Source organism: Natator depressus, chromosome 2 (genome assembly GCF_965152275.1).
Source record: "Natator depressus isolate rNatDep1 chromosome 2, rNatDep2.hap1, whole genome shotgun sequence".
Classification (NCBI taxonomy): domain Eukaryota; kingdom Metazoa; phylum Chordata; order Testudines; family Cheloniidae; genus Natator; species Natator depressus.
In genome coordinates, this window is record NC_134235.1 from 224724521 (window position 1) to 224739401 (window position 14881).

The 14881-nt window shown below is 41.3% G+C and overlaps 1 protein-coding gene across 1 annotated transcript in view; it reads left to right on the plus strand.

Moving 5' to 3' along the window:
• Window positions 1-14881, plus strand: part of LOC141981927 (macrophage mannose receptor 1-like) — a 48096-nt gene that overhangs the window by 17938 nt on the left and 15277 nt on the right. Inside the window, exons 10-19 of the mRNA XM_074943548.1 lie at window positions 721-836; window positions 2663-2827; window positions 7150-7237; window positions 7719-7863; window positions 9546-9584; window positions 9696-9859; window positions 10873-10940; window positions 11952-12052; window positions 12899-13041; window positions 13195-13309. Of these exons, the coding sequence (XP_074799649.1) occupies window positions 721-836; window positions 2663-2827; window positions 7150-7237; window positions 7719-7863; window positions 9546-9584; window positions 9696-9859; window positions 10873-10940; window positions 11952-12052; window positions 12899-13041; window positions 13195-13309 (1144 nt within the window). The remainder of the gene's footprint in view (window positions 1-720; window positions 837-2662; window positions 2828-7149; window positions 7238-7718; window positions 7864-9545; window positions 9585-9695; window positions 9860-10872; window positions 10941-11951; window positions 12053-12898; window positions 13042-13194; window positions 13310-14881) is intronic.

Consider the following 14881-nt stretch of genomic DNA (forward strand, 5'->3'; position numbering starts at 1 on the left):
TTCCTGGGGCTTTAAAGGCAGAAAGGTGCATGTCTGTGTACTTGGTTGCAAGGCAGCTGAGTAGAAACTGCTTACCAGAGCAGTCATGATGGGCATTATGGGACACCTTCTGGAGGCCACTTAGGTTGACACAAGCAACCGCAGCATCTACACTGAAACTGCCTTGCTCTTACTTTGTTGCAAAAAGCTCTGTGCAGCTTGTCAGGATGGTTTTATTATGTCGGCATAGCAGGAGCATTGTTGTGTGTACACTGCCCCACATTTGTCAACAAAACTGTGTAGTGTAGACAAGGCCTTAGTTAAATAGACAGAGGAAACCCTAACCAAATATTCCCATTTGTTTTGAGTTACTGTTCTTTCCACATCAACTATATCAGCACTTCACTACAAAACAAACACTCCCATCTTCTATTTTGATCAAGGACATTGATTAATTCATTAATATATTTGTTTCTATTGTTGAATAAATTGTCTATTCTGTATGATTATAATTTTTTTAACTGTAGTAACACCTATTTATCAGCTGTTAATTGTCAAAAGAGGATAATGCATCATCACTTTGATTTGTAGGTTTGTGGATGTTTACTTAGGCTTAGTTACTTTTGTAACTTTATTATTGGATTCCAAATTAATATATCATTTTGCAAGGATAGAGTATAGTCCATATATTATATCACAATCTGTTACTAATTTATGGTCATTCCTGATTGATGTTGACAGGGCTGGGAAAGACATGGTTTTTACTGTTACTTGATTGGACATACATTTGTAACATTTTCAGAGGCAAAGAAAGCTTGTGAAAGGAGTAAAGGTTATCTAACAACTGTTGGAGACAGGTATGAAAAATACTTTTAAATTTGTGCTTTTTGATGGAATAATCTTAGAACATGCTAAAATACTTAAGAACTTTTCAAAAAAAATTCTAGTGTTAAAACAGATAAATATAAATGGTTTGAATTAAAACCAAAAATGTTCTATTTCATGAGAAGTTACTCAGAAAATACATGGGTTTTTTTCAGACTAAATATTATATTTTGAGATGTTCACGTTTGACAGTTCTCCAAGCCGGTAAAAAGTAAAACCGTTTGCATCTGTAGCTCTACAAAATTACATTTGAGAAGAAAAAAAAAACATTTTCGTTTTGGAAAATTGCATTTCTGCTTTACCAGATACCACCCCATGCCATGGCTGTCTCTGCTTTATAAGAGCTAGTGTTCAGTACAGCACAGTTACTCATGCTACAAACTATGTAGCTTAGAGGGGCATTTTTACATAAAAACAGATGTTATTGAAGCTAAATTTTACGAGTGTATCACAATATCTCGGGGTGCTAGGTCCCTATAAAAAAGGTAGCAATACAAGGATTATTCAGATCCAAAACAAAAATCCAAATGCAAGTTGGTAAATTAAATTGAAGCCTAGGAGGGTTTCCCCTTTTAGAGTGGTGTCAGCATGAGACGATGGCATGATAATGAAGAACAAAGTGGGGAAAATAAGCAGAAGGAGAAAAACACAAAAAAGTCAGAATGAGAGCTGGGAGGAAACGAAGGACCTACAGGTGAGAGACAGCGATCCTGGATGAAAGAGAGGGCTGAAAGGGGATAGTTTGAAAGGGTCTGGGAGAATGGAGAAAGTGAAAGAGGGATTGTCATAAATGGCAGGGTAACCACCTTTCTGTATACAGTGCTATAAAATCCCTCCTGGCCAGAGGCAAAACCCTTTCACCTGTAAAGGGTTAAGAAGCTAAGATAACCTCTCTGGCACTTGACCAAAATGACCAATGAGGAGACAAGATACTTTCAAAGCTGGGGGGGGGCGGAGAAACAAAGGGTCTGTCTGTCTGTGTGATGCTTTTGCCGGGAACAGAACAGGAATGCAGCTCAGAACTCCTGTAAAAAGTTAGTAAGCAATCTAGCTAGAAATGTGTTAGATTTTCCTTTGTTAATGGGGTGTAAAATAAGCTGTGCTGGAGGGAATGTATATTCCTGTTTTTGTGTCTTTTTGTAACTTAAGGTTTTGCCTAGAGGGATTCTCTATGTTTTGAATCTGATTACCCTGTAAGGTATTTACCATCCTGATTTTTACAGAGGTGATTCTTTTACTTTTTTTTAATTAAAATTCTTCTTTTAAGAATCTGATTGCTTTTTCATTGTTCTTAAGATCCAAGGCTTTGGGTCTGTGTTCACCTATATAAATTGGTGAGGATTTTTATCAAACCTTCCCCAGGAAAGGGGGTGTAGGGCTTGGGGGGATATTTTGGGGGGGAAGACGTCTCCAAGTGGGCTCTTTCCCTGTTTTTTGTTTAACACGCTTGGTGGTGGCAGCATAGGGTTCAAGGACAAGGCAAAGTTTGTACCTTGAGGAAGTTTTTAACCTAAGCTGGTAAGAATAAGCTTAGGGGGTCTTTCATGCAGGTCCCCACATCTGTACCCTAGAGTTCAGAGTGGGGAAGGAAACTTGACAGGGATATACAATAGCTAAAGGACATTGAAAACTGAAACACCATTAATGTAGCTATAGAGAGGGGATGGTGCCTCGCAGCAGAGAAGAAATACACCTGTTCCAGCACTTGATAAGCTTTTGAAATCGCAGTCATTTGTGGACATTACAAATTATGAGAAAAACAGGTTTAATCTCAGTTTGCCACTTCCTCTCTTTACAGATATGAGCAAGCCTATCTAACTAGTCTGGTTGGGCTGAGGCCTGAAAAATATTTTTGGATCGGTCTTTCAGATGTAGAGAAACATGCGACTTTCAAGTGGACCAGTGGTGAAGCAGTTCTGTTCACTCACTGGAATTCAGCCATGCCTGGTATGTTTTGTCATAGGTATTTTCCATGGGCTTGTCTACTTTGTGTAGCAATACACCCCACAGGTGTGTGAATTCTAATGCACATTGCAACAGGGCTGTCACTTCCTGAGCATTCCCTCTTGGTCAGAGTGCCCATTGCAGTGGCCTCCCCTTGTTCTCCCCCACACAGGGCCACTTAGACTCCCCACAGCCTTTCTTATAAGTCCTACCACCCTCCACTTGGGGATGGTTTAATGCCCACAAACAGTCCTGCCCATTAAGTCCCATCGCTGCAATCCAAAGGGTCACACTTATCTCTGGCTCTTCCACCATCCACACAGAGCTATTTTTCTGCCACAGCCCGCTGTTCACAGGGTTGCTTCTCATAGCTGTCTCTCCCTGGAGTTCAGCTTTCTGGCTCTGGCTTCTTGTCTTGCCAGCATCTCCCCTGTTCCAAGGAAGAAGGCAATCAATTTACGGTCCTACACCAGAGAGCTCCTCCCAATTGGCTGAAAGAGAGGGGAGTCCTGCCCCACCCTACATTCCATGGCTCCTGATACCGGGCCCTTAACAGAACAGCATCCTGGGGTTTTCCCTGCATCCAACTCCTTATTCCCTGGGACTACTTCCTCTCTTCAACTACCAGGTTATTTCCTGGGCCTTTGTTCATTCCAGGTCCCCGGAACAGAGTGTTCTGGATCCCCTCTACTCTTAAAGAGCCAGTATACCCTATTACATGCAGCAACATGAGGCACACTAAGTGGCTCGTGTAGACCCTGCTGGCATGCACTGAAAGTTCCTTAGTGCTGGTCAATGTAGTACTGTTTCAATGTTACTTCATTAATGTGTATTAGGGAACTTTTAGTGCATGCCAGCAGGGTCTACATGTGCCTGTTAGTGTGTAACATGTTGGTGCACATTAGAATTAAGACCGGCGTGTTTTGCTGTGCAATGTAGAGGAGCCCCACAGCTTGAATCCATGTTTAAAAGGCTGAATTTTGAAATTCCAGTGAAATTTCATTCTTTAGCAGGGGTGATGTATAGACTGGTTAGCAACTCTCAAACATCTTCAGTGAATGGTGCAATGGTTACAGGGGTAGCTGCATCTCTGTGCCCGTTACGGTTTCTTTGAGTGCTCCGGCTCAGGTATTAGGTCTCATGCCTTTACCTATTCCAGGGTAGAATTTTGCAATTCTCCCATTCTTTGACTGATCCTGTGCTACAGGACCCAGTGTATCAACTGCTATTACCTTGCAGGTCTGGCTGAGTTGGGGCACCTGCAGTTCTTCCATTGAGGAGATTGTGACCAGTGGTATACAAAGATCAGTTTACAGCTGGGGAAATAGTAAATTTGCCAAAAATGCATTTTGGGGGTTATCCAAACTATTTGGCCATTTCAAAACAAAGTATTTTGACTTTTCATTCAGAAGCAGAGTTTCATTTTGAAAATTAGGGTTGTTGTTTTTCTTTTTAAAGTGTGGATGAAAAGACACCCATAACAAAAGGTAAAACAGAAAAAAATCATTTCAGGTTGAAGGAAATGTTTCTTTCTACTCAAAATCATTTTTTCCCATCCTTTTCATTTCAGGGAGAAAAAAAAAGAAAAAAAAAGGTCATTTAAGTTCAAATGGAAGTGATTTTTTTCAGATTTTTCAATTAAGTATTCACTCTACTTTAGATCAGACAGCCTTCTTTTTAAAAAAGTGTTGATTTGAACATTGTAGGAACAAAGCCTTTTTAGAGAAAAAAGGATTTTAAAACAACAAACAGTCTTCATGTATGTCTGTCATAAATGTCTTGTCTTAGACCCTGATGGTAACCCAAGCAGGCCTAACTTCTTCCAACTCACGCCACAGTTTCTTATGTTTCAGTCTGGTTCCCCTCAACAAACTACTGCCTTGAGAGTGTGCCCCTCTTTCAACTTAGCTATAGTTCTTTTGTTCGTCTGTGTTGCCAGGCTTTGACCCTTCGTGGTCGAAACCATTTTGCAGGTTGGCTGAAGAGGAGGCCAAACCATCCAAGCTAATAGTTCTGGCATTGTCTCTTAACAACTCTTGAATGTTTGCTGAGAAGTGGCTAGCTTGAGCCATTCTTTTCTTTCCTGCCTGTTTTCCAAGACAGTTCTCTACTGAGTTAACCCAATATATTCATACAGTAAACATCCCAAAAACGAGGTCAATATATATTATTCATAAAGTATTACAGAGCAGTTCCAAATCTGTCACAAATGGCTTTATTGCCAGTTTTGGTACCACTCTGAAAGATGGCATGAGTGATCTGCTGTCTACATCAGTTTAGTTGGCTTTTTAACCCACCAAGACAAAAAGCCAAAACGTAGGATCAGAATCCCGAAATTTACTATTGTTTATGGACAAGTATCACAGACCACTAAGTACTAGGGGCCTGATCCTCCTTTGGCCTGCACAATATATAGCCATTTATATTAGGGTCAAGTGGGTGTAAAATGCTGTCATTCTGATCTGTAGCATTTTCCATTCACTTTTCACTTATTTTTGCACCACTGCAAAGAATCAGGCTCCAAGTCTATGTAGTCCGTATCCCATTCACCTACCATGAACATCTAATAGACTTCTTCTTTCTGGGCTACACTCTCCTTAGCTTCTCTTGGAATTAAAAGGAGTTTCCCTTCTGGGTTGTGATTCCAAACTATTTTCTGTTTGTCCAACTAGCCAGGACCGAAACATTTCTCCTTAATGATGCACTATGATATTGTGTTTTTGAGAGACTAACTAAGACTGAATTCATAGACTCATAGAATCATAGAAGATTAGGGTTGGAAGAGACCTCAGGAGGTCATCTAGTCCAACCCCCTGCTCAAAGAAGGACCAACACCAACTAAATCATCCCAGCCAAGACTTTGTCAAGTCGGGCCTTAAAAACCTCTCAGGATAGAGATTCCACCACTTCCCTAGGTAACACATTCCAATACCACCCTCCAAGTGAAATAGTGTTTCCTAATATCCAACCTAGACCTCCCCCACTGCAACTTGAGACCATTGCCCCTCGTTCTGTCATCTGACACCACTGACAACAGCCAAGTTCCATCTTCTTTGGAACCCCCTTTCAGGTAGTTGAAGGCTGCTATCAAATCCCCCCTCACCTTTCTCTTCTGAAGACTAAATAAGCCCAGTTACCTCATCCTCTCCTCGTAAGTCATGTGCCCCAGCCCCCTAATCATTTTCATTGCCCTCCGCTGAACTCTCTCCAATTTGTCCACATCCTTTCTGTAGTGGGCCCCCCAAAACTGGACGCAATACTCCAGATGTGGCCTCACCAGTGCCGAATAGAGGGGAATAATCACTTCCCTTGATCTGCTAGAAATGCTCCTACTAATGCAGCCCAATATGCCGTTAGCCTTCTTGGCAACAAGGGCACACTGTTGACTCATACCCAGCTTCTCATCCACTGTAATCCTCAGGTCCTTTTCTGCAGAACTGCTGCCTAGCCACTCGGTCCACCGCCTGTAGCAATGCATGGGATTCTTCTGTCCTAAGTACAGGACTATGCACTTGTCCTTGTTGAACCTCATCAGATTTCTTTTGGCCCAGTCCTCCAATTTGTTTAGGTCACTCTGGACCCTATCCTTACCCTCCAGAGTATCTACCTCTCCCACCAGTTTAGTGTCATCCGCAAACTTGCTGAGGATGCAATCCATGCCATCATCCAGATCATTAAATGAAGATGTTGAACAAAATCGGCCCCAGGACCAACCCCTGGGGCACTCCACCTGATACTGGCTGCCAACTAGACATTGAGACGTTGATCACTACCCATTGAGCCCAGCAATCTACCCATTAGGCCAGTAATCCAATCAAAGAATATTTGCTAAACTATTTTCAAACAAAGTAGTAGTTCATAATCTATGTGGAATTTTTTTTCCCCTAAAAGAAGGCAACAATGAAACATTAAAAAATAAAAACAAGCTAACAATTTTTTTTCATCAGCATTTGTCACACAAGGGAATATTTTGTGTTGCTTTGATGATTATGAAAATTAATGGGGGTTAGATGCCTAACTGCACTTTCTGCTTTTGAAAATCTCCATCAAAGTTAGTTGATGGTAATTTAGTACTTGAGATGTCTCCTATACAGAGGTGTGTGTCAAGACTTCACTACCATGTACCAGAATATTTATCTGCAGATCCTGACACAATTAATTTAACTTATTAGGTTTAAAGTTCTGAGTATGCCTCTAAGCCTCCAACAGATATGAGAGCCTATAAATATCGAGAGCCTTAAAATTTGCTGAACTGCTGTAAGTACTAACATTGATTGTGTATAATGATGACCTATATCCTGTTATAGTTATGTGTTGTTCTATTTCTATCACACATTTTAGGGACAAAGGACTGTCTTTTCGGCCTTTCTGGATTGGTTTATTTTGCCTGGATCCTGATGAGGGCTTTTTTTGGAGTGATGGCTCTCCAGTGAGTGATTTAGTTTTTAGCTGTATAGCTATCTTTCTAACTTCATCATCCTTGGAGCAACTGGGGGCAGTTCATTAAGGGATATGGACTGAAGATGACTATAATCTTCCAGTAGGCCATCATCTCACTGGTGAAATGATTGGACAGCAATCCCCTCAGAGTGTTCTGGAATCCAGTGGGGCCCATTAGTCTTTAAGATTATACCATCAAAACAAGTGGAAGTAGGGGCTATTGAAGGACCCTGACTACTTGGAGGCAATTATATTACTGTGACAAAGATATAATACAGTTTCTCCAAAATGTATTTAGTTACTGCATGCAGATATATAATGCAGTTCCCTTTCCCCACTCAATTTTTAGCCCCACTTGATATCTCTTCTTACAAAAGCTGAATATGTTGCTTTCATAACACATCCATGTGCTGTTGGCACAAAAAGCAAGAGCCTGGCTTGAAATTAAACCAATTGTGTTTCTACTATAGATGAGGTATAAAAACTGGTATAATTCTGAACCTAGTAATGAGCATGGAAATGAACATTGTGGAACAGTCAATGAAGAGTTTTCCATGGACTGGATTAATACACACTGTGAACATTTTAACGATTGGATTTGTCAAATAGAGAAAGGTAGGTTACTTTCTATTTTAAATTAGAATATTAGACAAAAAAAACCAATGACCAGTTAGCTGGACTAATTAGTGTGACCCTGAGAATCATTCTTTCCATAAGGGGACATGCAGCGAGACTGAGACACAATGGTATCTCACAGCTATAATGAGATGGAGTTAATTCAGACCTTAAAACAATGTCATTAAAGTAATTCATTGACCAAAAACACACACAAAAGGAGACAGAAAAGAACAGCAAACACAGCTTCTGTCTCTGGTGCTGAGTCTTACCTGCAGTCTCACTGGTGTAGATGCACAGACACAGCATCAGCTGTTATCAGCCACTCTGTGACCTGGTAAACTTCTATCAGCATCAGGTTGTTTAGGGTGTTGCTTTCACTGCCTCATTAGTCACAGGCTCACAAGAGTGGTGCAAAGAGATTGTCTTGGTTACTTAAACTCATCTCTTATTAAACAAAAGGCAAAAAAGAGAGACAGAGAAAAGAGAAGAAATAAGGAAGGAAAAGGACACATGAGATAGGGTCTCGCATTCCAGGTTTAGCCAGAAGGGGTGGAGGTGGCAAAGTCATCTGGGTCCCTCTGTCTGGTCCTTTCTGTTCACATCTCTCAGGATCAGGACAGGGAAGTTCCAATGGTGGCACAGTGGATCCTGGTGTCCCAAGAGATGGTAGGGGTGGCAGCCATGCTGGTAAAGCTCAGTCCTTTAAGTCCACTCTTCTAATTATTTTGACCCTCCCTCTGAAGTCTCTTTTAAGGACCCCAAAAGGGAATGATGGGCAGAATAGCCCACCACCTCATCATTTTGTCCACCAGAGAAGCCGAATTTGTAACACACCAGTTTTGGTCCATTCATTTCCAGTTCCAGCCTCCTCTGTTTACCAGTCGCAATCTCAACACGGTCCTTGGGTTGTAGCAGTAGGCCTGTTTTTTGGACTAATTCAGTCTTCCTGGCTTTAACTTTGGATGACTTTCATAATCAACTTTATGTAACAGACTGAGTTGGGCTTTTGTTACTTTGGAGAACTCTGAGTACAGGCCTCTGCACAACATCCCTCCCCTCGGCTTTTAAGGAGGCAGCAAGCTGTCCTGTCCTGTCCTGTCCTGTCCTTCCCCTGTTTACATCTTTGGAAGGACAATCAAAGTAGGTCTTCGTCTAACAAATCAACCCGTAAGAATGTTCAGTAGACAGGCTACCCCCCCTTTATCCAGCTGCAGGACTCAAAATCGCTGCAGGGCTGAGAGGTGCTAGGCCACCAGCAGTTGTACCTCAGTTCTGGAGCATCTTGAAGCCCTATAGTTAAAGGGCTAGCAGCAGTGGAAGAAACAGCAGAGTTCCATTTCTATTACTGCTAAAGTGGTAGGAGCTGGGGAGTCAATCTGAACATACCAGTGATTTGGAGCATACCACGTACTGCATTGTATTTTCCCTCTTACTCTTCCCAAAGGCATACTTTAGTTTCACCCCCATAAAACACATTTTATTACACAAATATCAAAGTAATATATAGTGTAAGTCATAGGATGGATTGCTAAAATCCAGTACATTGGAGGGATTCATGTTTTCTTTACACTTAAAAACTTGGGGGCTCAAAATAATATTTTGCTGAATGAAAAAAATTCCTTTAATATCATGAGCATATGTCAAAAATATAGAAAATTAATTTTTCCTTTCCTTTACAGGAACACCACTTAAACCAGAACAAACAAGCTCTTCTGCCAGTAAGCTCCTGTCTATTTCATCTTACCTGGAGAATAGTACAGTATAACAAGAATAGCCTACCTTAATGCACACTAGGTACAGAACATGGAGTTTCATTATTTATCTTGCAGAGTATGAAGTCACTGAAGATGGATGGATTATATATGGGGACAAGCAGTATTTTTTCAGCACAGAAAGTGTCCCCTTGGAAAAAGCTAGGGAGTTCTGCAAGAAGCATTTTGCAGATCTTGTTGTCATTGAGAGCAACAGTGAAAGAAAGTTTCTATGGAAATACGTAAGCAAACATTTATTACTTCATAGAATCATAGAATCATAGAATATCAGGGTTGGAAGGGACCCCAGAAGGTCATCTAGTCCAACCCCCTGCTCGAAGCATAGTCAGCATATGTCACATATGCTTATGAAATACAGGAGAATGTGCATTTTTACATGATTTCTTCACTACAGTGTCTAATAGATTTGAAAATTAATTGAAAAAGGACATATATAAGGCAGCTTCTTAACAGAAAATTAAATGTTCAAAATAATAGCTGTCAGATCCTGCTGCTGCTCCACTTATTAGGCTCAAAAGTCAACTATATCTGGTCTTAGTCAATTATACTCCTCAGAATCCAGTGGATGTTTTGCTTGTATCAGGTGTTGCACAGTCAGGCCCTTGAAACTTTCAAATCATTGCAAGTGTGGAAACTAACAGAGTTGCTAATATCATAAAGTCACTATTGCAAAAAAATCACTGCATTAGGCTGGTGCTTTTGGTGTGTGAGAGAGAATATGAACAAACAGAGAAGGCAGATTTTGAAGCACAGTTAATTAACGGATTGATCTAAAAGAAAACATGTAGGTGCTTTTTTACCCTGAACAACCTAAATAATTTAAACTAGATTCTTCCTGAAATTAAGGAAGGAATACTTACCCTTCCCGCAGCCTCACCAGGGCAGTAATCTTCCGGGGAGGCATTGTGCAGCACTGCACACAGTGCCCCACAAAGAATTCTCTTAAAATCAGGAATGTGCTTGCCAGGCTGGCCTGGATACATTTCTAACTGCTTTGATTATAGCAGTATGGCATCCAGAACTAGCTGGAAAGCATTCAAGCTAATGAGGCAAAAGTTTGTATTCTTGCAGATGTGATCCATATTTCCACTGAGTCGCAAGTCATTGTCAGCTATACAGACAGTCCACAAGGTTATTCCAATCCAAATAATTTGAAAAGAATCTGCTTTTCATATCAAATAGTTTTTGTTATATATATGGAAGAACTTAATTAAAATCACATCCTTGTGTTTAGATTTTAAGAAATGGCAAAAAGGAGTCATATCTCATTGGTTTAATTCTGAGTGTCGATCAACAGTTTATGTAAGTAAACAAGCAATATCTAGTTTTATTCCATGGAGTAGTTAACATCTGGTATGTAGTGCATTGATTTTAGAGGGACTTGTTAGGGTGCACAATCATCACCAGCATCCCCCCTTGTATCCTGGTGAGCTGTTGTAGTGGTTTTCACCTCCAGCAACCCTGTAGGCCTCTGCGTGCAATTCAGCTTTCCGGCTGAGAAGCAGCTAAGTCAAATCCCTTTTGGGGTAACAAAAGCTCAGACCTAATGTCCCAAAGTCTCTCAACAATCAGCCCTTCCTCGGGGCTCTGTTTTCAGTCTCCTTTCTCAGCTACTTGAGAGTCTTCTTCCCCAGCTCCAGTACTGGACACTGGCCCCTCCAGCTGCCTTCCTGAGGTATCTGTTCTCCTGCAGACTCTGTCTCAAGCCCCTTCATGGGAGTCACTCTGCTCCATGTGTTTCCTCCCTTCAGACTGAACTCTCTCCCTTTGATGATGCCCCCATGTCCATTAACTTATCACCAGATACTGCTTGGCCACGCCCCTCTGGCTGAGAAGCCACTAATTAATTACAGCATAGGTGCAACAGAGGTAACTAATTGGCTATAAACTCCTTTCCAGCTAAAATGGGGTTTCATCCCATCACCTGACTCTTAAAAAGCAGTTATAAAAATGGTTTTAGGTAGTTATATTATGTGTTGAAAGGCAAACTCGGTGAATTTAATTATGTATTAAATGACCTGCATCGTAATGAAGGGATTTTTTATTGGGAATGTAAGTGCTATGAATACAGAGATAATCACCATGCAAAATAAAATGTGTACTGTATTCTTGACCTTATGTGCAGGGCTTTAGTTACCTTTAATCCTAACGGAAGTTGAGCCTAACATCACATATGCAAAGTAGTGAATATACTTGTGCACTTGTGATATTTCTATCAAATGATTTCTGTAATAAATCAAATGGATTTGCATTGTTTCTTTTGTAAAAACAAAGTAATTTAACCAGTAATTACTAGCCTTTTTGGTTTTTTAGCTGGATGGATGGAAGCCCAGTGCACGACGTAGCTTGGGCGAAAAATGAGCCAAACTATGCAAATGCTGAAGAAAATTGTGTGGTCTTATATAAAAACTTTGGTGAGCTACACATTTTGACTTTTGTGTGTGTATATGTGTTTGTGTGGCTATATCTTTTCCCCATATGTTTGTTAACTGGCCTCCGCTCTTTTTATATGTAGAAAAGATAACTTTGGGAAAAACAATGTACCCATAATAAATGATTCTCACTCTTGGGGGTTATATCCCACCCAGGCAAATGCAGTGCTGGGCAAAAGTGTAAGCTAAAAAGTTATGAGTGGAACCAGGTGTGCAGGGGAATCCAGCCCACTTTAAAAAGTTTACTGCTCTGCAGACAAATAGGGCAAAATCCAGGTTCCACTGAAGTTGATGGGAGTTTTGCCATTGACTTCACTGGAGCTAGGATTTCACCCCCAGCTGGTAACCAGAGTAAGGCTGGCCAAAGAATGGGGAACATAGTTAAGTGCCTAATACACATGTTGAGGTTTGTGTTTAATCCTGTATTTCCTCAAAGTAAGCCACACGCTGTCTCTTTTTCAGTTTGAGCTCTTGAGAATAAGGAAATGGGTGCCTAAACGCTTGAAACTTTGGCTCAGAGTACAGGATAACAGTACATTAATTGCTTAACTGTACGTCTCCCTCACATAATCTCTGTTCCCACTTACACAGGAGTCCAGATACCTAAATTGTGCACCACCCAAGGATTAGCAGGCTCAAAGCCTTTGTGCAAGCATTGCAGGTGGGATGTAGTTAATAAACTTTCCAAGTACAGGAACAAGTGACAGTTGACTTGACGCAAAGTCTGTGGCATTCCAGGGGAAATAAAAACATGGGGAGGTGATAGATTTTCACCAGAAATGTCAAACTCATCCAATGGCTTATTTTCTATATTTAATTTGCTTTCAGGTTTGTGGAATGATATCAATTGTGGTATTCCAAATGCCTTTATCTGTGAAAGGCATGGTAGTACTGTAAACTCAACATTTGCTGTGACAGCACTTTCTCCTCCAGGAGGGTGTCCTGAAAGTTGGCTTTTGTTTAGAAATAAGGTATGGTAGCAAACATCTCCAATACATTGCATTTATCATAAGAATAAGGGAAATTCAGATCTGAATTTGAACAATATATATTATAGTTAATACAATTCAATTAGCTTCTATTTTCTTTTCCTGATAAAGTAAATATCTGACTTTTCCCCACAGTGTTACAAAGTTTTTGGCTCCAGAGATGAAGATAGAGTTATGTGGATTCCTGCACGTAGAACTTGTGTAAAGTTCGGAGGAAACCTGGCTAGCATACCTAATGAACAAGTGCAAGGTACAGTACATAGACCCTTTAGGGATTAGATGAGACAACAATCAATTCTTGCAAAGAAAAGCATGCCAGAAAAGGGGAGTGTGTATTATACTATCGCTTCCTGTTATTGTTCAGGTGAAAGAATTAATGAACCTTCCTTCTAAGAAATATATATTTTGATAACACATAAAAGTCCTTTATTATACCAGCCAGGCAGATGGAGGTGGCAAACGTCAGGTATATTGGGTGGTGGTGGTAGTTGTGGTGCTAAAAGTTTGTTCTCTGTGCTTACCCCATATTCCCATGCCACACCACATGGGAAGTGGTTTAGTCTAGTGGTGTACTCATAAAGAAAGAAAGAAAGAAATGGTGGGTAAGCTAACCGAAACTAAACTTAAGCTATGTCTACACTACCACTTACATCAGTGTATCTTATGTCACTCAGAGGTGTGAATAAGCCACCCTCCCCGAGCGACATAAGTTACAGCAACCTAAGCACTGGTATGAACAGTGCTATGTCAGTGGGAGAGCTTCTTCCACCAACATACCTGCTGCTGCTTGTTGGGAGTAGATTCACTGAGTCAACAGGAGCTCTTTACTGTCGGCTTCAAGGGGCTACGCTAGAGAGTTTACAGCAGCTCAGCTGCATCAGTGTAGCCTCTAGTGTAGCCATAGCCGGAGAGAGACAAGGTGGGTGAGGTAATATCTTTTATTTCTCCAACTTCTCTTGCTGAAAGAGATGAGCTTTTGAGCTTCACAGAGCTCTTCTTGTGATCCAGTAAAAGATATTAACTCTACATATTGTTATTCTGGAAGGTGTTAATGTCTGCCATCAAGTGGATGTTTGATCTATATAGACAAATACAGACTTGTTTAAAGTGGATGGGTACACTAAGAATCCTTCTTTCAGGCTCAATGAAAGGAACAAATAAGCCCCCTTAATATAGTGATAGCTGGAAACAATAAGAGTCTACTGGCCAAGGCACTGGGCAACATGGCAAATCCTGGGAGTGGTTGCAAACACAGTGGCTAGAGGATTGACTGAGCTGTGTGCATGGGCACCTGGTTATATGGGTCTATGAAAAAGAAAGATGGCAGCTTGATAACCTGGACAGCCCAGGTTACTGAAACACCATCTTTCCTTCTGGGGATGGCCTAGAAGCAGAAGAGGTGGAGGAGACGAGGATGCCATCTCCTCATGCTGCTTCCTCCACATTTTCTGCTTCTGGGCCTGCTCCAGAAGGGGAGAAGGTGGCTCAGTAATCAGGTTGCCTAGCCACTATCTTTCCTTCTGGAGCAAGGAGCCAGGTCTGGGGGCTCCCCTGGGATTCACCCAGATTACTGAGCCACCATCTTTCTTTCCAGAGTGAGGAGCCAGCTCCGCGGGTTCCCCCAGGGTCCACCCAGGTTACCAACCTGCCGTGTCACATTCCGGAGAAGGGAGCCAGGCCTGTGGGGTCCCCCTGGGGCCCACCCAATTTAATAAGATGCCATTTCTCTTTCTGGAGCTGCATCCTGAGAATATTTTCAAATTTTTCTCCTACTTGGGGGGGCTCCACCCCCAAGCTCCAAAGTATAGAGGACTTTGCCCTT